Raw genomic sequence first — 26,537 nt, 5'->3', positions numbered from 1 at the left:
TTTCCTACACTACCCCACACCCTTAGAGTGATTTGGCCCAAGCAACAACTCTGGCCTACTTGCTCCCCTTGTCACTTCTAGTCTCCAGGCATCTACTAGAGTGGGATCCTCAGGAGACTAGGGGAGTGTTTCTCTGCTGATCAAGGCCTCCAGAGCACCACTGCCAGGACCCATCCTCAATCTTACCAGTTTGGAAAGAAACAACATCCTCTACTTTAGGTCCAAAATGGCAGGGAACTCATCAAAAACTCCCACAATTTTGCAATAGATGACATTCTATTGATCTGTTTGAGATAGTGATGATCTAGTACCTTCCCTTCTGGCTAAAGACTTTCCTAATTACAAGAAAATCCTTTGCTCCAGTTTGCAGGGCAAAGGGAAGCCAAGAATGTCCTTCAGGCAGAGATCAGAGAACCCCAAAGGAGTAGGTTACTGATAAAATTCAAGCTTAATGATAAAACAGAGCTTTCACAAAAAGCAGCTAGATTTAACTCTAGAGGTTTAAAATGTTGCAAATTAATATAATTATTTTTTCAGACCACACTGTTAGTCTGCCCAATTCAGGAAGATGCATGATATTTTAAGGTAACTTAATTCCACATTAATTTTGTGAGCAAGTATCAAACAATCTTGGCTTTAAGATAGCTTCACTCATATAATGTGATATTCTTAATGACCCATGTTAATCTTTACTGAATTTTCCAGATGCGATGATACTTGATTGTGAATATCTAAAAGCCATCTGAACTCTATAGAACTCATTTAATGTTTTTATTCAAGAAGATCTTAAGGTTTTTAATAAGTAACTCAGAGTACAATTTTGTCCTACTAGGTGGAAGAATGTCTAGCAAACTGATTCCAAATTAACTGTATCTGAAGAAATGTTCTGATATTTTGTTTGCTTTTTAATATTTTATTTAAAGACTATGGTTACAAGGTTGTTCATAATAGTTTTTTTCACAGATAAAGTTGTTTATGATTGAGTTACAGTCATACATTGCACAACAAACATTGCACATTTCCCACCACTAATGACTTCATTTCTCTCTTACCTGCCCCGATGGTATCCTGCCCATCCACACTCCCTATATGCCTCTGGGGTAGGCATTTTACTTCTCTCTCTCTCTTTCTCTCTCTCTCTCTCTCTCTCTCTATATATATATATATACATATATATATATAGGTTAAGTGGCATGCATAACACCTATTGATCAACAGTAGTGTAAACCACATTTCAAATAAGAAGAGAGATAGAGAAAGAGCGAGCGAAAGATATATCTATATCTATCTATCTATCTCTCTCTCGCTCGCTCTTTCTCTATCTCTCTTCTTATTTGAAATGTGGTTTACACTACTGTTGATCAATAGGTGTTATGCATGCCACTTAACCTCCTTTCAGTACCCAGTTCTTTTCTAGAGTGGTCAGTTCCAACTATCACTTTCTCTTCTCTAACTGCATTCTCCACTCTCTCTGTAGCAAGCTTCTTACCATAGTTTGGTTTTCCTAATCCTCATTTCTATTGTCTCAGGATACCATCTTTTATTTTTCTTATATCCTACAGATGAATGAGACTATTCTATGTCTATCCTTCTCCCTCTGACTCATTTTACTCAGCATGATAGTCTCCATGTTCATCAATGTATAGGAAAATTTCATAACTTCATTTTTTCTGAGGACTGCATAGTATTCCATTGTGTAGATGTACCACCATTTCTTTAGATACTCATTGGTTACCAAGCACTTGGGTTGCTTTCATGTTCTGGATATTGTAAATAGTGCTATAATGAGCATATAAATGCAGAGTGCATTTTTAAATTGGTGTGTGTGTGTGTGTGCTCCTAAGGTATTCCCTAGGAGTGACATTGCTGGATCATAAGGAAGTTCAATTTCTATTTTTTTAAGGAATATCCATATTGTGTTCCAGAAAGACACCTAAACTGTATAGGGATCAGTACTAAGTGAGTGTACCTATCTCCCCACATACACAACAGAACTGGTTGTTCTTGTTATTTCAATGTGTGACATTCTCTGTGGTGTGACATGATACTTCATTGTAGTTTTGATTTGAATCTCCCTAATGTGGAACATTCTTTCAAGTGCTTTTGGGCCATCTGTATTTCTTCTTTGAGAAAATATCAGTTCATTTTTCTTCCCATTTCTTGGTGGGATTCATTTTTTTCTTGTTAAGTTCTGCTGGTACCTTATAAATCTTGAATATTAACCCTTTATCAGATTAGCATTGAATGAATAGTTTCTTCCATTCCATGATAGCCTTTGTATCCTAGTCAATGTTTATTTTGAAGTACATAAGCTTTTCAGTTTGATGAAGTCCCATGTGTTTATTTCTGTTTCCACTTGCTTGGACAGTGGTATTGCCTTCTTGAAAATGGCTTTAATCTTAATGTTATGGAGTGTTTACCTATGTTTCTACTATATACTTTATAGTTTCATGTCTGATATTATGGTCTTTCATCCATTTTGATTGATATTTTTGCATGGTGTGAAAGAGAGGTCTGAGTTCACATTTTTGCATGTAGTTGAAAAGTTTTCCCAACACCACTTGTTGAAGAGTCTTTCCTTCCTCCAGTTTGTATTCTTGCCCTTTTATCAAAGATTAATTGGGCTCATAACAGGAGGTCAGTCTTAGAAAACTTAAGTCTATTTTATTAATCTGAGGTTCTGTCTTTGTTCCAGTGACTTACTTTTTTTTTTAATGACTATTGGTTTATAGTACAATTTAATGGTGGGGAAAATGATGCTTCCCATCTTCTTTTTCTCAAGGATTGCTTAGCTATTCATGGGAGTTTATGTCCTAAATGAATTTTATAAGTATTTTATCCACTTCTTTGAAAAATGTCAGGGATAACTTTAGAAGGATTGCATTAAAAGTGCACAATGCTTTGAGAAGTGTCATCTTATTAATGATGTTACTCCTCCCAATCCATGACCAGGGTATATATATATATCTATTTCCTTGTGTCTGCTTTTATTTCTTGATGCAGTGTTGTGTAGTTTTCTTTGTATAGGTCTTTCAACACTGAAATTGATTCCAAGGTATTAATTTTCTGAGGCACAATTTTAAATAGGATTGTCTTTTTTTTTTTTTTTTTTTTTGGTTTTGGGGCCATACCCAGTGACACTCAAGGGTAACTCCTGGCTATGCTCTCAGAAATCTGTCCTGCCTTGGGGGAGCATATGGGACAATAGGGGATTGAACCATGGTTTGTCCTGGGTCAGCCACATGCAAGGTAAACTCCCTACCACTGCACAACTGCTTTGGCCCTGAATGGGATTTTGTTTGTTTGTTTGTTTGTTTTTGGGCCACACCTGGTGACTCTCAGGGGTTACTCCTGGCTATGTGCTCAGAAGTCGCTCCTGGCTTGGGGGACCAGATGGGACACTGGGGGATCGAACCGAGTTCCATCCAAGGCTAGCGCAGGCAAGGCAGGCACCTTATCTCTAGCACCACCGCCTGGCCCCTGTTTTTAATGTCAAGTTCTACTCTGATTATTTATATGTAAAAACACCATAGATTTTTGTTTGTTAATTTTGTAGCCTGCTGCTTTACTATACAAATATATTGTTTCTAGAAATTTTTGTATACTCTTTAGGATTTTCTATATATAGTATCATGTCATCTACAAATAGTGAGAGATGGACTTACTTTTCTATCTGGGTACCCTTTATATGCCCTTGTTATAATTTTCTTGCCTGATTTCTATGGCAAATACTTCTAACACTATGTAGAATAGAAGCAGTGTGAAGGGGCAACCTAGTTTTGTGCCAGATCTTAGTGGAAAGGTTTTCAGCTTTTTCCCCATTGAGTAAAATATTTACCATAGGCTTGTGATAAATGGCCTTGACTATATTCAAAAATTTTTCATTCATTCCCATCTTATTGAACATTTTTTTTTATCATGAATGCATGTTGGACCTTGTCAAATGCTTTCTCTGAATCTACTGATATGACCACATGATTTTATTTTTACTTTTGTTGAGACAGTGAACTACATTGATTGTCTGTGTATGTTTAAGCACGCTTACATCTCTGATTCTCAATTTGTGCTCAGTGATCACTGTTCCTAGTGCTTGGTGTTGGGGATTAAATGTGGGTGGGTCATGTGCAAAGCGAGTACCTCCTCTATTGCACTAATGTTCTTGATTCCCATGTGCAACTCTTTGAAAGCAAAAATATCCAAAGATTAGGCACTATCTCACTGACAGTATATGTTTTGCTATCACTTTATTTCACCACTACATCATTGATTAGACTCTGATCGAACCTTTGCCTTTCTGTAGTCACAACTCTTATCATCAATTAAAAAAAACTGCCAGTGAAATCAGAAAATTCATGATGAGCTGAAGATTTTATTTTACAGACAACTTAAATACAGCAATGATTTTAAAGGAAGATGCATTCAATAGTTGGAGGGAGAAAATCAATTAAATATGACACATAATTAATGTGTAGTCATATTAGGAAGAGTTGAGACAGCAGAGGGTATGTTCCTCAGAAATGTTCTTCTGTTTGTGAACAAACGTTCTGAAATGAAGAAACCTTCCGTTAGTAACAAAGTAATTAATAACAATCCATTCATTTGTTTTTGTTTGGGGGCCACACCCAGAAGTTCTCAGGGGTTACTCCTGGCTCTGCACACAGAAACCGTTTCTGGATGGCTCCAGGGACCATTTACGATGCCAGGGATCAAATTCTGGTTGGCAAGCCACTGTTATAACATGCTGGCCCCTATATCAAAAAAATTTCTTTGGCTTTTTTGGACCACACCCAGTGTTGTTCAGGGGTTACGCCTGGCTATGCGCTCAGAAATCGCTCCTGGCTCAAGGGACCAGATGGGATGCCAGGGGATAGAACCTCAGTCCATCTTGGGTCAGCAGTGTGCAAGGCAAATTCCCTACTTCTGCTCCATCACTCTGGCCCCAACTTTAAATTTTATATTTAATTAATTTAATAAATATTTTAATAATGTATTAATAACATTAATATTAATATATTAATATAATATATTGATATCGTGTTAAATTATAATTTAATAATAATATTTATTAATTATATATATATGAAAATAGAACCCAAAATTCGGATGAGCAACAAGGGGATGATTTCTATAAACATTTCTCTTGATCTTTAAATCATCTGATATTAAGATATTTTTCCGAATGACAATTTCTACTTAAGATGTACCAAACTGTAGTTATCCCTTCATCTTTTGAAATTTTTATATATTTATATATAAAATATATTTATATTATAATATATAACAATACAAGTAATTACCACCTAAAATCAATGCGTAATGAAAGTCAGCATTTCTATTGGTATTCCGTTTCATCCATGCTTAAAAAATAGGTGATCTTTTGCCTATGACACACTTTTACACACATAAAACATTTGTATATATCCATTTCCTTTCTTTTCGACTCAAGGCCACATCCAACTGAGCTCAGGGATTACTCCTGGCTCTGTGCTCATGACTCCTAGCAGTGCTCAGGGGACCACATTGGATCTCAGGGAATAAAGTCAGGTTAACTATGTGTAAGTGAAAAGTCCTACAGCTGTACTATCACTCTATCCTCAATATTTATTCTAAATAACTCTTTCCTTTTCCCAATCCTGCTTTTATCCTCAAATATTTATATCATCCCCTAATCTTTTTTAATATCTTAATTTAAACACCTTGATTACAAATATGATTGTAGTTGGGTTTCAGTCATGTAAAGAACACCCCCTTCACCAGTGCAACATTCCCATCACCAATGTCCCAAATCTCCCTCCTCCCCACCACACCCCCACCTGTACTCTAGACAGGATTTCTACTTCCCTCATTCATTCACGTTGTTAAGATAGTTCTGAATGTAGTTATTTCTCTAACTGCACTCATCACTCTTTGTGTTGAGCTTCATGTCATGAGCTGGACCTTCCAGCCCTCCTCTTTTTTGTCTCTGAGAATTATTGCAAAAATATCTTTCATTTTTCTTAAAACCCATAGATGAGTGAGACTATTCTGCTTCTTTCTCTCTCCCTCTGACTTATTTCACTCAGCATAATAGATTCTATGTACATCTATGTATAGTAAAATGTCATGATTAACAGCTTTGCCTTTTTAGCTTGACCCCACAGAGAGAGGTGACATGAGTACGCTGTGTTTCATGTTCTCAGTGTTGTCTTCAGCTAAGGAGTGTTTTCAAGTGGAGGTCCATATAGTCCCCCCATTGGAATATTGGTTATCCCACTTGGGCCACAGGTAAAAATCGTATAAATGAGGGATGACAGCATGAGACTAAAGGGACAGCAGGAGAACAGGGTAGAAACAAGGCTAGAAGATGACTATAGAAGAGAAAATATTGAAAAACAGTTCTACAGAATGACAGTTACATTCCAATTAAAATATATCCAATATAATGTGTGCTTTTGAAGCTTAATATATATGTGTGTGTATATGTATGTGTGTGTGTATATATATATTCATATATATATATATGAATTAGAACCAGGTGGAACAAGTGAAGTATGTGCTCCACCATACAACTATATCCCTGTTCTAGAATTACTTTTCTTTAATTACTCTTCTCTTCTTTAATATGACCTCATGTTCCACATAACATCAATTATACATTTGTATTGTTTAGGCAAGGTAATAAAATGTAAGTCCATCAACTGTAAATGCAGAATATTTTTATAATGTAGTGTCTCAGCTGAAAAACTATAATGATATCCAACTTACCACTTTCTGTATAACTTTTTGTTTGTACAGAAGAATACATATTGTGGTCAGAATTAAAAACAACAGAAAGCCAAGTGGCAGCAAAACTAATATGGCCGATTCGTTCACTATGTCACCTAGGGTTAAAAGTAAAGAGGAAAAGGTTAGATAATTTCATTTATTTTACTTTTCATTGTTTTTTGGGGTGTGGGGTAAATTAGGCTACAACCCTGTGCTCAGAGTACTCTTAGATTTGTGCTCAGGGATCACTTTTTGCAGGATAAACTTATTTTCAGAACACAATTTGACACCTTTTGAGTTGAGTTTGCATCTTTTCCCACATATACCAGTGCTTTGATACTACAGTCCTTGGAGCATAGTATTCATTTTATTGGTGCTTTTCATTTTCACTAAATTTGGAAGCTCTTCATTTCTCTTAGAAAAGTAAATTTCTGGGCTAGAGATGTGGCACCATTGGTAGGGCTTCTGCCTTGCATTCGCTAACCTAGAATGGACCGCAGTTCAATCCCCCTGCATCCCATATGTTCCCCCAAGCCAGGAGCGATTTCTGAGTGCATAGCCAGGAGTAAACCCTGATCATCACCGGGTGTGACCCAAAAACCAAAAAAAAAAAAAGTAAATTTCAAGAGCTTAATTTTATGATGTGATTTGTTTAAAATTTAACTTTGTGAAAGTTTAATAAAATGGCCAAGTGAGTAGATAATACAGATATGGCATATCAAATATCAGTAGTAAGCTAAATATGTATATCAAACATTTCTGTAGTAAAACCTGTTCTTTTGTAGAAATCCCTGCATGATTAATAAGTCTAGTCTATAAAAGCCATGTTTTCAAAATTATTTTACATTTTAGAGACTAAAGAGTTGAAGACTTTTTTTTAGATAGGACATGTCAGTTGTTCTTCTGTATAGCGAAAATTGAGAAATAACAAAACAAAATTTAAAAGTAGACAAAGTTTATCTTTCTAAAAACTAGAATTTCCCACTAATTTGAAAGTTATACAGAATATCTTGACTACTAGTCACAGAACTACCCTCAAATTTAACTGAAGTCTGCCTTTTTTTCTTGGTCAAATTTCCCGACGATCTTATTTTTAATAGAAAACTTTCAGCTAAAATCATATGCTCATCTTATTCAAAATTTACCAGTATAGGAACCAAAAAGATAGTGCACTGAATAAAGAGTTGACATTGTATGTAGCTGACCTGGGTTTGATTCAGAACACCCCCTTTCATTGCCCAAACCCACCAGAAGTGATCCCTGAGTATAAAGCCAGGCATAAATTCTAAGTACTGCAATGTGTACCAGTATAAAAATTATAACCATATTATTTAGAGAGTTGATGAATGAAACATTTTTGACTTCTAAAATTAAAAGTGGAAAAATAGGTTTCTTTCTTGATTTTCCATTCATTTTGTTCTATAGAGGACCACTTCTGAATAAGATATACTATTACTTTTTCAATAAAAAAATAATATTATTATGTAACCTAAAACAATAAAAAATGACTCTAATGAAGAATTAAGACCATGAACATCTCAGGAAAAATTTTGTTTCTAATCCTAATATTATTACGAATCTACCAAGAAAAGCCCATCAAGGTAAAACAAATCTCATTAATCTATGTTAGTTTAGATTTTACATGAAATATAGTATATCATGTATATTTTAAGGATTTTTCTACAAACCCATCATATCTACTTTTAGTTAAGAATTAACTACTGCCAAAACATAATTCAGTGCATGACTTTTTTATTGTTGTTTGTTTTTCTTTTTCTTTTTTCTTGTCTCCAAGACCTTAAATTGAAAGCTTAGATAAGTCAGTCAAAGAAGGGTTGTGGGATTTTCTGTTGCACTGGAATGGAACCTATATGCCACAGGAGACTAACAGGTTATGAACAGTGCTTGCACGACCATTTTTAAACTAAGACCACATCCAGAAATGTTGGGTCTGTGCTGTAGACCCCTTTCCTGCTCTGCTTCCGTGCAATTCTTTTTTTTTTTGGGGGGGGGACACTCCAGGTGAAGCTCAGATGTTACTCCTGGCTCTGCTCTCAGACATCGTTCCTGGCTGGGGGCACATTTGGGACACTGGGGATCTAACCATGGTCCATCCTGGATCAGCCGCATGCAAGGCAAACGCCCTACCGCTGAGCCATCACACTGGCCACTCTGGCGCAATTCTAATGTGTCCATCTATTGGCTTTTGGGTGGTGTGGTCGTCCGAGAAGGGAGTTATTTAATCAAAAGTGGGATATATTTTCTTTTCCTATATTTCTTACAATTGTCCTCCTTCTCTTTGAAGTTCCAGACACCTAGTCCCATGTCTCTAACTCTGTATATCATATGAGCCATAATCTATTGCTGAACACCTCCATTCTTTGTAGGGTTCCTAGAATATGCAATTATATGTGTTTTTCTTACTGTTTTATTTTTGTGATTTTAATTATTTGATCAGACAAAACAACCTGGATGGGTAAGTTAGAATTAAAGCATTCCTTACTTGATGATATGACAATGATATTCATAAAAATAACAAATAAGGATTGTATATTAATAAAATATCATAAAAGAGTCATTAAATCTGGATATATATTTATGCCACATGTACCTGAAAAAGTAGTATTTGTTTTCTTCAGTGTCCAGCAGTTATTAGTAATTTCTAATAATTTTTATTTTAGAGAATGTATTTTTGCATCAAGCTCAAGCTTTTAAAGTTGATAGTTTGTTATTTAATGTTTGTATGTATTTTATCAGAAGGTACGTTAAATCAGTGTTGAAGGTGAATGGAATAACATGTTTTAATTATAACATACTAACTAGAAAAATTAAATAAGCAATGTACTATGCTCTTAAAAACAAGTATACATTGACCTATTCTTGCTTTAAGAATTCTATTTTAAATATTTACTCAAAGAAATATAGATGGCCAATTGTTAGATGAAGTGCTCATTACTTATTAAGAGACTAATGTAAATAATAAAAAAGCAGTGATTGGAGCCAGAGTAATAGCATGCAAGGCATTTGTCTTTCACAAGGTTGACTCAGGTTTGAGCCTCTGCACCCCACTTGGTTTCCCTAGCACCATCAGGAGTGATTTCTGAAAGCAGATTCAGGAGTTATCCTTGACCATTGCTGGGTGTGGCCCAAAACAATAAACAATACCAAACAAAAATAACAATAAAAACTCCCACCAGTGAGAGTGAGACATATTTAAAAGTGTAAAAATAACCATTTATTGCAGTGACGTGTAGTATAAAGACCCCCTTATCCATTCTTGGTGGGAATGTCAGCTAGTTCCACTTCTACAAAAAACAGTGTGAGACTTTTAAAAAATAATTAAGAGAGGAGCTTTCATATGAAAATGGATTCTATTCCAAGACCCCAAAATTATATTTCATAAAGTCGTTTCTACTTCTATATTCATTGCATCACCATTCACAATAGCTATGGTCTGGAAACAAGTTATTTCCCCCAAACAGATGTGTGGATAAAATAATCTATTGTATACAATGGAGTGCTGCTCAGCTATAAAAAAAGAAGATAAATAATGCAAACTGCAATTATGTGAATGGAACTAGGGGATATCATGCTGATAAATTCAACATGATAGTAGAGTGAAAGGGACAAATTTAGAATGATATCGCTCATAGGTGGAATCTAAAAATAAATATAGCATAAATAAATAAATATAGTAATGCCAGTGGCAACAGACCCTGAAACTTGACTTATAGAACTGAGTTTCACAAGATGGTAATGGTGGTAGGAGGGTATGTTAAGATGTTGGGGGGATGCTAACACAATAGTGGTGAGTGTGGTGTTAGAACATTTGTATCTGAAACTTTATTATTAACAGTATTATAAATTGTAGTGCTGAAATAAAAATTAATTTAGAAGAATTTTTGCTTACTAAAAGAATAAGAAAATATTAATAAAATAGCCTTACTCCAAGGACAGAGAGAGATATAGCAGGGATTAAGATGATTTCCTCACAGAGGTGGATCCTGGTTCAATCTCTGACACTCGAAGAAAGCACGGAGACCACGGGGGGTGGCCAAAGCCGTGGATCCCCTCCAAATAGACTCTCTCCAAAATGAGCTACTTACTTAATGATAGTCAGGAAAACAATAATGCTGATAATACAAATAACAAATGATAGTTTTAATACTACTATAACTCCTAGTTAAAACTGAATGGTAGGTTCCAAAGAGATAACTCAGCGGTAGGGTGTTTGCCTTGCTTGCAGCAGACCCGGGTTGGATTCCCTGCATCTCATGTGGTCCCCTGAGCCTGCCAGGAGTGATTTCTGAGCTCAGAGTCAGGAGTAATCCCTGAGCACCGCTGGATGTGGCCCATAAACCAAAATAAATAAACAAATGTTAAAATATGGAATGTTAGGGAACCAGAGAAATTGTTCAGTGGGCAAAATAAATAAACAAAAATCTCAATATTAGAATCCTAGAAAAACTATGTTTTCTTGAAGTATGAGCTGTTTGCTAATTTGTCTTCTCTGTATTAATTACTAAAGAGCATTTTACTTCTGTAAGTGCCGAATCTAACAAAAGAGAATAAATTTTACCACAAACCACTCATCATATACTTGCTCTTTATTCTCATACCTTTCCAGCACTGCTCCTGACTCCATTCACTCCAAATTCCATTCTCTGCACAGTAAACATTCATTTTGCTTCTGACGAAAAAGCATAATTTTTGGCTTCCATTTGATGATCTTGTGACCAACATTTCATTTTCAAACGTAGTTGTCTGAATCTAAAGAGAAAAACAATTGTATAACTTGACCTAAATTGTAGCTAGATAGATTCCAGTTTGTCACCTTTCAAATTGGTATAACATAAAGCATGTATCAAATGACTACAAATTTATATTTCAAAACACTAATAGCAGCTATCTTAGTATGTTAGAATTATTTTACTATTTTCTCCTCTCCTTGTTTACATTTTTCTGTATTTACCACTTGTGTAAAGGACATGTGATAAAGCCAGTAAATATATATAGGTAGTTTTTATGTATAGGACACATACTATTTGGATTAAGTACTTATACTCCCATATTCAGTGCATTGGAAAATGCTTCATACACTGAGTTAGTAAAAACCAAAATCATTATATGTTAATATTGTGTATCTGAAAACTATAGAGTTCACCCCCCCACAGAAAGCTTTTTTCTCCTTATATATTTGTTTGGTGGGGTACTCACAGCAGTGCTCAGGACTTACTCCAATCCCTACACCCAAGAACCACTCAGTGTGGGGGTTCAGAAGATCCTATGTGGCACCTGGGATATTACCCATTGTGCTCTCACTCCAGTCCATTCCCTATTAATATTTTGATTCATTTTTCTGGGACCTTTATCTCTACCAGTACTCAGGCATTGACATGAATATATCCCCTCAAATAGAAGCCACTTTTCTGAGTGACCTCAAAGAAGAAGAAAAAACTAACACTGCAGCAATTTTGTATCTCAAAGATCTAATGTGAGGTCTCATTCAAAAGACTACATTTTTTACACTTTCCTCGCATTGCGCATAATATAATACAGCTTAAATTGCAAATGAAATGATTAATTCTGTATCCTAGTTCTAGCTGAATAAATTTGATTGTAAAACAATTCAAGAACTTGGAACCTGTAAGACTGTTGAACTGCCAGTTTTCTTATCTTTATGTGAAAGGAATTAATTCAAACTAAAGATATTTTTACCTCTTTTCATATTTTAATTTGTAAAGCAATGAATATAAGTAACATAATAATATCGGTCTACATCCTTAAATAATACAGGACATCATAGAGCTGTTGGTGCAGAGGATATACATTAATTTTGCCTATATGCCCTGTTTAGCCCCCCAAAAAAGGTTCTTATGTTGGTGTTTTTTGTTTGTTTGATTTGCTAGAGGCCACTTCACAAAGTGTTGTATGCATTGGAAATCAGAAATGTGTTTATAGAGTCAAATTGATATGACTAATTATATTTCCAACCTAAAATCACATTTGTCCACTAGATTATTTGGTTTTACACAAATTAACATACATGTCATGTTATATTACTTATGTGGATAGCAAGTGATTTGGACGCTCATGTTTGCTATTTCATTTATAAAGCTAGGTTTGTAATTTCCCCAAATAAACATAAAGTTGACATTACTCTGGTACAATCATCTTCTATGAATAGAATTTCATAAATTAAACACTTTGGTGGAATGGGGCCTCTTGGCACTGTCCATCTGAGGTAAATATCATCCGAGTCCTTCACAAGAAGAGTCATGTAGTCTGGTGGTAATGGTTTAACTGGAAAACAAAAGGAAGCCATTTTAGACATAGACAGTGTTTAGGTTTGTAGTCATATTCTTTGTCAACAGCTGGGAACACCTCATAACAGACATCTTCAAAGATAAATCAGGTTTATAAAGTCTACTTTCTATAGTAAGAATTAAATATTGACATTATTGTCCTGGGCTAAGAATGAGTCTCAGTGTTAAAGTTTATGGCTTGCAAATATGAGGCCTTGGGTTTGATTCCAGTATACATTTCCAATAAATGCAACAATAACAAGATGCTTTATAAACAAAAATTAGTTTATTTAGAACAAAATTTCTCAAACTTATTTTGCCTATCACCACTTTTTCAAAAAAGTAGTTCTTCCAGAAATCTTCTGTTTTTAAAGAAACACACAGAAAGTACCCCACAAATGGATCCTGTTACTACCATTCTCTGAATTGTGCCAATTTTGGGAACAATGACTTAAAAAACGTGGTTATTTTGCAAACTAATTTTTACAGTCATATATGAAGAAATATTGAGGTTCAAAGAAAAATTAAGGTGCTAAATTAATCATTTTCCTCTGTATTACTAGAATTAGAAAGAACTAAATTCTTTATGATGTGCTGGGCACTGAATTGATTGTGTTATGCCATATAAGTATTCATGTGTCAAAACAAATATGATATTTTCCTTATTTTACTGAATAAAAATTGAAACGTTAAATATCTTGTTTATAGTAAAACAACTACAAAATAATAAAGTGATAAAAAGCTAAAGTCATGATTCAGACTTATATGCGGCTTGTCACACCAGTAAATTTGAGTTCTGAAAATATTCACTAACTCCTTCCATGTAGTTATAAATGGCCTAAACTAGAAAGCATCTTCAAGTTGAACTCACCTAGATTTTGAAGCTGAAAAATGAAGTAGCTGGGTCTGATAGCTTTGAATTGTGATGTTCCATTGACACAAATGAAGAAATCTTTATAGTCTGATGACATCAATTGAGGGAATCTACATCCAATATTTTTTTGATCAGCCTTAATATAACCGGGACACTGTACTGCATGCTCCAAACCTTCATACCTATAAAATGAAGTTCTATTAGGAATTGTCTTGCCAGTATCATCTAATATCATATTCCTAAACTTTAATCATATGATATTAGGTAATTGTTAAAAATCATTTACTGTATGCAGTGTTTATCGAGTATGTGACAGCTGCGATGATAAATGCTAGTGAGCAATATTAAGGAGAGTACAGATCATTTAATGCTTCATAGAGTTCGTGATCCAATGAAAGCCTTTCCAAAGTTTCAAAAACAAGATAAGGATTCTCATACAGGTATTTAAACTATGCTGACTCACTAACAGAATCAGTGAATTAAGATAAGACGCCTAATAAGAACTCTTGGGCTTATATAACTAAGCCTGTCTTTTCTGTATTGTACTCAGGAATTTATTTTAGAAAATAACATAATTAAAATCCTATTTATATTGTTTTGACAGAAATCAAGATCCTCTAAAGATATAGTATACATGAAGATACAAACAATAAAAAAATTCACAGAGAAGGTCAAAGAAAAGAATTGAGTTGTTTTGGGCAAGTAAATATATACTTTTCTATTCTGTAGAAAGGAAATGTGGCCATATCATCCAAAGGTCATTTATTGCCAGTAATAAAGCTGGTGGGAGTTAGGGGAAATGCCCCCACTGATGCCCAAAGTGATGAGTTTTTTATTATTTTCCTTTAGCTTACAATACAAAACTACGTGTAAGGGCAGTGAAAATCTCTGTTGAAAAGAGGCCAATGTAGCAGCTGGTAAGGTTCTATACAAATATAAAAATTCTTCTGAGTTCACTTTATGCCAAGTATTAATTTAAGCAGAGTTTGCAAGTTTGCATTCTCTAGGCTAGTAGACTGAATACAACTTCAGATATGTAAATTGTAAGCTTAACCTCAGAGATTTATTTTGTAATAGTGGCAACATTTTATTTCTTTTATTGTCCATGTTAATATTTATTTCTCATTACCTTATTAAGATGAGAATGTCTTATATTGATTTAATTTAAAGATATTTAAATGGACAGAAAAAAACCATGAAATAATATACAAAAACTTATAAATAGTGCAAAAGAGAGACGGAATCTATCTTATTCCAAACTTTGTCTCATTTAGTAAATGCTTACTAGTCATTTAGATCATAGAAACTGACCTGTCAATTCATATTAGGAAACAATGCTAAAAGTTGAAATTGCTTCCTCAAGAACACAACAAATAATCCCAGAATAGATTAGAACCTAGTTAATAGGACTGATAATATCTTATTCCACAGCATTGATATATGAATTTTTAAAGACCTCATGGAGCCAGAAATGCTCTGCAATGATAGAGCACATGCTTTTTATGAGAAGATACCTGACTTTGATAAAAAATATGACAATATTGGACAGAAGGGAAGGGGAGAGGAGAGGAGTGGAGAGGAGGGAAGGGGAGGGGACGGGAGAGAAGAGGAGAGAGGGGAAGAAAATAGCTCAGCAGTGAACCATTTGCCTTTTATGTAAAGATAGTACAAAAAAATAGAAAGAAAGAAAAGAAACACATTTTCCAGAAAGAAGATTTTGGGGTTTTATAACTAACTTTTGAAAATTCCCATCAGAATTACTGGCAGACTACTACAAAGAAGAAAGATTTCCTTTCTGGGTGTGTGAAAACAAACATTCTTGCCTTGTAGCATTTAAAATATTCTAAAGGTGGGGCCAGAATGAAAGTACCTTACAAGTGGCCAACACAAGGATGAACTAGGGTTCGATCCCCAGCATCCCATATGGTCCTCGGAGTCTGCCAGGAATGATTTCTGAGCACAGAGCCAGGAATGATCTCTGAGAGCTATCGGATGTGGCTCCCCCCAAAAAAAACTCAAAACAAACAAAATTCTAAAGGTGTAAAGAACAGGGAAGTCAGAGTTCAAAGTGATCAGTTTAACCAAAAAGAATATATCTAATATTAACCATAATTGTCGTTAGTACCTCAGGAAACCATAAAGACTAAAGGCATGACCACTCAAGCAATGTCCCTTGAACAATGCTCAAGCAGCGTTCAGCTGTGGAAACAAGAACATCCGGATCTGTAAGCACTTTTGAGGTTCTGTTCTGAACTTCCAGAACAAACCCTGAGAACCAGGAACCCCACCTGGTAAACCTAAATGTCTGGAACATATAAAAGAATCACCGCAATGTGGCTTTCTATGGCAGCACCCAAATTAAATTGTATGTATTCAGGCCGAAGCAATATGGAAGAATGTTCTATGATTTCTTTCCACAACTTTTTCCAGAATGTTTTTGCCTTTCAAGCCCCTGCTCTCTCTTGAATATGTGTCTCTCGTCTGCCATCTTCCATCTTCTTTCTTGAACACACATTCCTCTCCTTTCTCCTCACATCTAAGTAAGTTTCTTTCAATGAAAGCTATCTTGCTTCACTTACAATTGGATGACTTTGGAGGATGTCTTTCTAAGTGTGTGAGAAAGAAAAAGATAAGCACCATGATCTCTCTAATTTATGGAAAATAAAGAAACAAATCAAAAGTTTAGGGAATGTCCATCGAAGGCAACCCTAGCATGCAGTCAATAGAATTGTCATCTGAAGATACTGAGGGTGAGGCAGGAGCAGGTACTTCGAGATAATGATGGCAATATTCTGTCACTTTTGCAGTAGGCGTGATATAGCAACATTGCTATATCATGAAAAGGTAAGGCAGTGAGCATTATAGAGCAGAGTCATATTGATACTACTGCAAATTATTCGATTAAGAATTTCAAAGAGTTGGTGAAAGGGATTTCACAAAAACTTAAAAGAATATAGCACGGGCTGGGGGGGGGGAAGTGGAGGTGAATGATTCTAGGAGAAAATTTCCTAGAAAAAATTTCTTTTATAGTGGTGATAAAGCAAAAGTAACATTAGGAAAAACCAAGATAAAGTAGGCTGATATTCCAGTCTCATTATGGAGACCATAGCAATCTAGATATTATCATAAAGGAGAGCTCTTAGAGTAGAAATAAGAAGTGAAAAATTTATGTGCAATCTTATAAAGGACTCTCAGAGCAAGATGATTAATATGATTGCCATGAAACCACTTAGAAATAAAAACAACTGAAGGTGAAAAATATCTACATTTAAAAGGTTTTCTGATAGTTAAAAAGATAGGGGATGATATATTAATCAATTTTAAGAGGTATTCTTTTTTAGACAATAATATAACATATGCCAGAATACTCTAGGCTATAATTCTATCTATAAGATGTGTATAAAACTTATCTCAATACAGAATGTCTATCACCCATAGAATACTACTATAAATGTATAAACTATAAACGATAGCCAAAACTATAAACTATAGCCTAAATGTACTGACTCCCATAGAAAATCCCAAAGAATTACAAAGAACCTAAATGAAATTATAGATATGCATATATACACATAGTGAATTTAATTTAGTGAACATAGTTACTAGTAATGTGGATTAGATTTGAGATAGAATACTAACACAAAATTCTTATAAAATACTTACCAGTAAAACAAGTTGTAAATGCTATCTATAGGTGCTCCTACTCCAGGTTCCCAAAAGCAGAATAAATGTTGCCAATTCTTATACACACATTCCATGCCCTGAATTCTGGTGTTGGCATGTCCTAATAAAATAATAAGTGGCAAATGCTTCAAAGGTCTATGATGGAGCCATTTGGGAAATCCCAATGCAACTGTATTTTACGTTCTTTTGTTTTCCCATTTTATTTAACAATCATCATACTTAGGAATAGTTCAAACACTTTATTGGAAATCACTTAATCATAAAAAATAAAAAATACTTTTGAGAATTCATTAACTAATATTAATATAAGTATATTCAAAAGTACTAAATTGCTCACCTATACAGATTTACTCAAATAAACCCCAGATTAGGAACTATAAATAATAATAGATGTAGATTTGCCAATATTTTTTAATTTTAAGAACTTTCACTAGCCAATCAGGAGCTGAGAAATAACTGAGAAAACTAAAGCACAAGCTTTGCATGTGGGCACAATATTGCAAAGCACAGTGTCTAGAAGTAAAAAAAAAGGAAAGGATAGAGAGAACGAGAGAGAATAAAAATATCTGTCACTGAATTAGGCAAGGGAGAAGGCAGTGAAGAGGAAGAGAGGGAAAATGGGGACACTGGTGGCAGGAAATGTGCACTGGTGAAGGGTGTTGTAGACTATATGACTGAAACTCAATCATGAACAATTTTGTGAAAAATAAATGTACTATAACAACCTTATAATTAGAGTGTTTAAATAAAGTAATTAAAGAAAAGAAAGACCACCAATTTACTCCTTAAAGGATTCTGTTTTGTGCACATTCTCAATTGTATATGCAATCTAATATAAAAAAGAAAAATTATTCTCTCTAAAGATTTGTCTATAACTATAATTATAAATAAAATCAAGTTTTAACCTTTTGTTGATGCCCAATAAGTAGCTTCTGACCAAGAACTTTTAACTTTCGATCCATTGGTGCATTGCTCTGGCACCAGTGTGTGAATCTTTGCTTCAATGCCTTTGTTAAGATCAAACCCATCTTTGTAAAAGAGATTCTTGGTGATGATGGTCTGTTTGAAAAAAAAAGAGAATCAAGTTTGAAATAGTGGTGAAAGCAATATGAGCAAGGTTAAGAAATCAGTAGCTAGAGCTAGAATACAGTCCAATAGTGTCACTCAATCTCCCATCCACCCCCCAAAAAAAACCCTCAAAAATTCATTAATGTCCTGGATTTTCCCTATATATAAGCAATTATATTTCTTGTAGAGTTTATTTCATACTATTGTATGAAAAATATTTGAATCTTACATCTCATTTTATAAACAAACAAGCAAAAAACAAAATGGTCTTGAAGGGAAAATGACTATATGGCAGAAAAGAAACCAACTTGAAATCAGAGATAATTTCCAATAACTAGAAACCTAAGTGTGGAACAAAGTGTTCATCATCTTTAAAATAGCATACATGCATTTTAGTAAGGATAAAAAATGTAATCCCAGAGGAAATTTTAGAAATCCAGAGAAACTGAGTCATTCAATAGAATGACTAATTTCATGTATCACTTAATCCTGTGTTTCCTAATATCTAACATACTACCCAACACAAAAAATAGTCAATGAATGTTTGATTTGAATTTACCTTGCAACTGTCTAGTTAAATTACAAAATAAATAGAATGTTTCATGTAAAAGAAATCTCTGACCTTTCCCATTGACATAGTCAATATCCCTAAATGTTGAATACTTATTAAATTATATGAAGAGGAACATTCTGTGCTTGGTGGGAAGAGTACAAAGATTGTTACAAATAAAAAGCTCAGCAATCCAGTAGTACACTTAATATCCATACACAGGGGATTTTTTTTGGGGGAGGTGGTCACATCTGATGGTACTCAGGGATTATTCCTTGCTCTGCACTCAGGAATCACTCCTGCCAGCCTACGGGAGCATTTTGGATGATGCTGGTGTCCTACCCACTGTAATATCACTGCAGTGCATTCAATTGCAGGTTTATAAGTAATCACAAAATATGGTAAAAAATGTGCTACTACTTTCAAGTCCATATTTTATGGGGCCAAATGCTTTTTTTTTTTTGTTTTTTGTTTTGTTTTGGGTCACACCCGGTAGTACTCAGGGGTTATTCCTGGCTCTATGCTCAGAAATTGCTCCTGGCATACTCTGGGAACCATATGGGATGCCAGGATTCGAATCCCAGTCCTTCTGCATGCAAGGCAAATGCCATGCCTCCATGCTATCTGTCCAGTCCCCCAAATACTTTTTTAACTATGGTTCCCACTGCAGACTTCAGAGGTAGACCACAAAAGTTTGCTCTAAATTAACAGCAATTACTAAGATGCAAGAATTGTAGATGGAACTGGAATTAAACAATTAAATTACTAATAATCATTCTGAGACTGCAGGTGTATGTTTTGCTTACCTTCCAGCGTCCACCATCAATGTTTCGGTATTTTAATTCATATTCTACTGTACAATCATTAAAATTATCTATCTTTAAGGGAGGTTGCCAAATCAAATAGATATAACCCAAATATCCAGGATCTGCTATCTCAAAATCCTGTGGAGGATAAACTGAAACAAAAACAATAAATTCCATATGTTAGACCTTTCCTTTACAAAATGGAAGATTGTTAGGTCACTTCCATATATCCACCTACTGATGATCAAATGAACTGTGTTGCATCTATACAGTAGAATATTATTCAGTCATGTAAAACATGAAATACTGATCATGTTACAATGTCAAAGAACCTTTATAATATTATGTTAAAGTGAGAAAAGCCAGGATCAAAATACTTTATTGTATATGTCCCCATGTATATGAATTATTCTGATTAATTAAAACTTTGGAAAAATCATTTGTTCACATGGATCAAAGGAGTGGAATAAAACATGACTGTGGCAGGCACTATGTGGGTTTTCTCTAATTGGAAATATTTAAGTATTCTTTTTTTGGGGGGCACACCCTGTGGCACTCAGGGGTTACTCCTGGCTATGTGCTCAGAAATCTCTCCTGGCTTTACGGACTACATGGAACTCCGAGGGATCAAGCCACGGTACATCCTAGGCTAGAGCCAGTCAAACAGACCCCTTATCACTCCCCGCCACTGCTCTGGCCCCTAAGTATTCTTTTTTATATATTATATATTTAGAACCATAATGACAAACATGTTTGTAGTTGGGTTTCAGTCATAAAAAAGAACATTCCCCTTCACCTACTGCCCACTACCATCCCACTACCAATGTCCCCATCTCCTTCTTCCCTGACCCCTACCTGTATTCAAGACAGGCATTCTATTTCTCTTACTCACTACCATTGCATGATAGATGTTAGTGTAGTTATTTCTCTAACTGCACTCACCACTCTTTGATGTAAACTTCATATCATGGGACAGTCCTTTCAGTCCTCATCTTATTGTCTCTTGGTATTATTACAATAATGTCTTTTATTTTTCTTAAATTCCACAGATGAGTGAACTTATTCTGTGTCTATCTCCCTCTTACTTATTTCACTCAGCGTAATTAAGTATTCTAATATTTGCTAATGTGGTTGTTACATGACTTAGTGGATTTTATGAAGCCCACTAATGGTGTACTTTTAAAGAATAAGTTTTATGTTATGCATAATATCTCAAGCAAATATTAAAGGCTAGAATGTTACTATATACATTAAGCCCCTCTTTGAGAAAGCATTGTAAGATACTGAAATAAAATTATGAATAACTTTTTAGTCATAGAGTTTAACTAAATGGGGAAAAATTATTTTAAAATAACACTAAAAATCACATTAAAGTGTGGTTTTTCATAGGTAAGTACTAGGTTTTAATAGAAAACACTAATTTAACATTTACAAGACTTTCAGCAGGAATAAATATTCATAAAGTTCTTTCAGTGGTCGCAGACAAAATGTTACTATAGGATGCAAACACTTCATTATATAATAATTTACACTAATTCGGTATTTACAATATGCATATAACATCATGGCACACACTAAGGAGAGATAGAAAACATAGCTGCTATCACTAAGTGACGTAAGGACATAGAAAACAGACAGATCTTATTGATTCATTCTAACAACTGAACCCTCAAAGTAATTAAAGTTTAGAATTATCCCTAGTGATGGAAAACCAGAATAACTCATTGAAAGTGCTCAGGTATTAAGCTTAGTGAAATGAGTCAGAGGGAGAGAGATAAACATAGAATAGTCTCATCTGTGGGATATAAGAAAAATAAAACAATATAGCAATATTATCCAGAGATAACACAGCTGAATACTGGGAGTACCAGCTCATGACATGAAGCTTGCATGAGCTGTGAGTGCAGCTAGAGTACTAACTACAATGACAACTACCATGACAATGAGATCGAGGAAGAGAGACAGAATTCCTCTCTGAGACACAGGCAGGGGTTTAGCGTGGGGGAGAGAAATGGGGAGACATTGATAGTGGGAAGATTGGACTGGTAAAGGGTGACATATATTCTATGATGAAATCCCAATGTGAAATTTTTGTAAACACAGTGATTACATAAAAAAATAAAAACAAAAAATAAATAAACCCTAAACCTAACCCTATCCTTACCCCTAAACTACCCCAAACCCTAAATATAATCTTAACCCAATCCTATCATTAACCCTATACCTTAGCATACCCTAATCCTAAACCTAGCAATAACACACTAACCCTAGAAAATACTCAGGTAGTGACTGGCAGTTGAATAGAGTAATACTCTGAAGTTATCCCAGTTTGGGAAGGGAGGAAGCTATGGGAGGCAATGATTTCCCCATGTGATGACTTACAAATAAATGTAATCAACTCAGTGAGAAACACTGTAATTTCCTTAGCCTATCTCATAATATTATAGGTCTTCTCCCTTGTTGCCATTTTGCTAATAATTATCCCTGATTTCTTCCTTACTTCATAATACTTGCTGAGGTCAAGAAAATAGCCTCCAGAAAGGAGGACCAATAAGGAAAATCTCTATTGAGCATAAAATGACAATATTATTCTTTTAGCATTTATTGATACATCAAATCACTCTATAATAGTTAGCCATAATTTAATAATCATTTAATTATTTGTAAACTTACTTAAATCTCTGTGTATATTTTTCTAATCTAAATGTTAAATTTTTATAATTAAAAAGTAGTTCCAGTTAGGTACTAGGCTCCAAATATTACCAGACTTTAAATAAAATTTCAAATAGTTTGCCTTTGAAAAGAACATACAAAACACATAAAATAATATTTTACCTTTTTTTCCCCACAAAATGTTTATTACTTACCTTTTACATGCAACAGGCTAATAAGAACATCTTTGTACATGGACTTCTTAAAATATTTTCAGGAAAATTATATCTACATATTATATGTATATGCACCCTAACAGAGAAGCTTGAAAGACATTAATGCCTCAATTTTAAGCTTTACCTTTCATCTCAGAGTTTGAAGATAAGACAGCATCAAATGCTGTGTAGATAAGAAGAAAAGTTAGGCATCTGATATCCAAATGAAAGGGGATCATTTTCTCAAGATTTGATATCTTGAAATTTCCACACTAAGAAGAAAAAAAATAAGGTTTTAACTTTTTCATACTTCAAAGGACAAAATGTGATTTAAAAAAAAAGCATTGGGAACTTTTTCATATTTTCTATCATAAATTTGGGAAAGTGCTTCTTTGAACCCTAGAGACAGAAAAATATCAACCAGGACAAATAATTTAATAGGAATGATTTTGTCACATGCTATTAACAAGCATAAAAATAAACAACCAAAAAAAAAAAAGAAAATTCAATAGCCTTTTATTTCTACTTTTCTTTACTATCCGTCTTCTATAAATCAACAGAGACACATACTTTTCTACAGTGTTACTACTGGACAAAAGAGCATGTTTGAGAATTACACCACACTCATGAGAACAATATTATTGATTCACAAGGGAAGTTATGCATTATTACTCTTCATAACAACCCTCTTACGTAGCAACAGCAACCAAAAAACATTACCACATAAATCCTTACTTGAAAGTTTTTAAAGAACTATTTGAAAGTTTTCTATCGACTGATAAAGCTTATGACCCACACAAAGCCTCAGATAACCCAGAATTTACCCCTTATCTTCATATCTGTTCTCATATTAGTTCATCAATCCCCCTATTTTCTTGCATTAGTGATTGGTATAACCATTTATCCAGCATCCCAAATCAAAAACTTGGGATTCTCCTCAACATTTTGTTTTTCATTTCAATATCTCCATCATTTCTCCTACTTATTTGGACTTTCTAACCTCCAGACTATCCCCCGCCCCACCTATAACTAGAATAACATTTCCAAAGGGGAAACTTTACTAAAAGGTTATCCCTTTCTAAAAACTAATTTGTTTTACCACCACAGAATATAAATTAATCATTTTAGCCTTGAGGTATATTGATGTGATAACACAAATTACAGGATCCATGTCTCCATATAATTAGGACATATTCTCCATTAAAATTTTTTTCTACTCCCAGGACTGTTATTTCTCATTAATCTATATTTCTAGAACCAGCACTTTTATTTCCAGGAAATTTAGAACTAAATGTCCCTTAACACAACATTCAGAAACTACAATTTTTCCTGCATAAGTTAATTAGGTATGGCAGATCTTCTATCTTTCTTTACCCTTTCATCCTACCTGGTCCGTCTGTAACGTTCTAATGTTGTTAGGCTTCAAACCTGACACAACATAATCTGGATCAAACTGTTAGAGTCAGCAACATATTGAAGTCATGCTAGTACAATCCTGCTTTATATATCAGGAAGTAAAACACAGATTTGCTCAAGATTACACAGCAAATTAGTAATCATGTTGAAAGTAGGACAGACATATGACTCGTCATTCATAATACTGAATATGCTGATTCCCACGTGTTTGCTTTGGATTATAAAACACTTTCCCTAAAACTCAAACACTATCTTCCTTCAATTAGCTAGCCAGGTTGAATCAGCAACATGCTGTTTGTTTTTCTATGCCTCATAATATCTTAAGAGAATTCCATTTCTCTTACTGAGGTCCATCCTGTAAGTCTGTATCTTTAACTCCTTCCTGATTTGCTTTTTCATTGATGCCCTTTAAAGCATCTGTAGGTAGGTAGCAGATAGACTTAATCAAATTATATACCCAGATCTTCCTCAAAGCTGTTCACATTGATTAGGGTTTCAGTTTTATCTCATTTTTAAAAATTTCAGTCACCATGATTTACAATATGACCAGATTTTAAAAAAATAACATTTCAACACCACACCCTCCACCATATTATCCTTTCAAATCCACTCAGCCCTGAACCCTTCACTTCATTCTGTAGAATATTCAGATTACTGTGTATACAAAGCAATAGGTCTGAAAAATAATCTTTACAAACTCTCAGTAAGACTAAGACAACCATTGTTTAAATATTCTTATATCTCAGAAAAGTTCTCTGTCTTTCATCTACTACCAAATATTTTGTAGTCTTGTGTCACATACAACAGAACTGAGCACAGACATAACGTTCATTCATTTTGTACTTACTGCAATATGATTCAGTCTGTTAAGTAACATTTTCTAGAACAGCCCAACATCTGCAAAGGCAGGAAATGGAAGATCTACCTTCCTGGGTCACTTACATACAAAATAACAGAAGGTGCTCATGAAATAAATCTAAAGAATGTCTTGGACTTTCTTACCCAAAGAACAATTCTTTCTGTGGCACATAGGATTATCTCTAGTCTTAGGAGGTGCTTCATCTGGTTACAAAAAGTGAAGAAATGTGGATAGAAAGGAAGATGCAAGAAGGTATCATAGGCCTAAAGAATCATTTTAATTTTCTAATATTTTACCGTCTCTTGTCTTTGTTTATTTAAACTAAAAAACACCCAAAGAGAAATGCAAGATATCTGAGTTCATACAACTTTTTTTGGAACTTCTTGTTATTAATCGAAAATTATTCTATATAATCTATATTAGTTCCTTGCTACTAAGCAAAAACTTAAATATATTTACCCAAGCTATATATTTGCTCTGACTTATCAAAATTGATTTCCTAATTTATAACTCTATTCTTATTAAGATTAGTATCCATGCTTTATTATTGATTACTATTGTCCACAGCTTTCATTTATATAATCATAATTAACCTTCAACTCACCATCCTTATAAAGTAATTATCTGTTCTTATTTCCTGTGTCTGTATTAATAACAATAACTTATAAAATTTCTTTCCCTTTTATAACTAGTAATGAATATATTTAATAATTTTATATACTATAGTTAGATAAAGTTGATATCAAATACATTGAATGGTTACAACTGTGGCTAAGAAGAATGTTATATGTCAAAAACTGGAAACACTAAGTGTTGGCAGTGATGTGGCACAAAAGGCAGTCTAGTTCACTATTGATGGTATTCTTGCTATGTATCAGCCTCTCTGAAAAAAATCTGGAGATTTTATAAAATATTAGGGAGGGATTTCCATATGACCTGCAGTTCCACTTTGGGGAATTTATGGCAAGTACACAAACATCATAAGGAGTCAAGTGCTATGTCATTCCCATATAAAAAAAAAAAACGCAGTAGTGAATGAATGGTGAAATTCCTAAAAAATAAAATACAGAATTTTTTTTCAGAAGAAGATTATAATAAAATCAAAAGTATTTTATGTGATTATTTTTGTGATGTTATATACTTTTTACTTGTTGATATATGAGATATATTCCAAAAATCTTGAAAGAAATATTTATTATATTTCCTATTTTTTATATTCTGTATGACATTCTAAGTTCATCCAGAAAACCATAATCTTGACTTGTATTATCTTATATAGAGAAGTAGTTTTGAATTGTCAAAACAATGACAGTATTAATTTACTAAATATTTAAACTTTTCAGATTATTATTGCATATGAGAAT

At 34.1% G+C, this 26,537-nt stretch overlaps 1 protein-coding gene and 1 non-coding gene across 2 annotated transcripts in view; both read right to left on the bottom strand.

Moving 5' to 3' along the window:
- IL13RA2 (interleukin 13 receptor subunit alpha 2) overlaps positions 1 to 23,137 on the bottom strand; it is a 36,938-nt gene extending 13,801 nt beyond the window's left edge. The window contains exons 1-8 of the mRNA XM_049767029.1: positions 23,044 to 23,137; positions 20,032 to 20,183; positions 18,513 to 18,666; positions 17,587 to 17,707; positions 13,921 to 14,105; positions 12,905 to 13,047; positions 11,364 to 11,514; positions 6,745 to 6,860 (exon numbers count right to left, since the gene is read on the bottom strand). Coding sequence (XP_049622986.1) covers positions 6,745 to 6,860; positions 11,364 to 11,514; positions 12,905 to 13,047; positions 13,921 to 14,105; positions 17,587 to 17,707; positions 18,513 to 18,666; positions 20,032 to 20,183; positions 23,044 to 23,137 — 1,116 coding nt within the window. The remainder of the gene's footprint in view (positions 1 to 6,744; positions 6,861 to 11,363; positions 11,515 to 12,904; positions 13,048 to 13,920; positions 14,106 to 17,586; positions 17,708 to 18,512; positions 18,667 to 20,031; positions 20,184 to 23,043) is intronic.
- LOC125999731 (small nucleolar RNA SNORA54) lies at positions 8,527 to 8,651 on the bottom strand. The gene has a single exon (XR_007492206.1). It is a non-coding gene; the product is annotated as a small nucleolar RNA SNORA54 (small nucleolar RNA).
- Positions 23,138 to 26,537: the final 3,400 nt, after the last annotated feature.

This window comes from Suncus etruscus, chromosome X, assembly GCF_024139225.1.
Source record: "Suncus etruscus isolate mSunEtr1 chromosome X, mSunEtr1.pri.cur, whole genome shotgun sequence".
Classification (NCBI taxonomy): domain Eukaryota; kingdom Metazoa; phylum Chordata; class Mammalia; order Eulipotyphla; family Soricidae; genus Suncus; species Suncus etruscus.
Note: the sequence above shows the minus strand (reverse complement) of the source record. Positions and strands in the feature narration are given on the sequence as shown.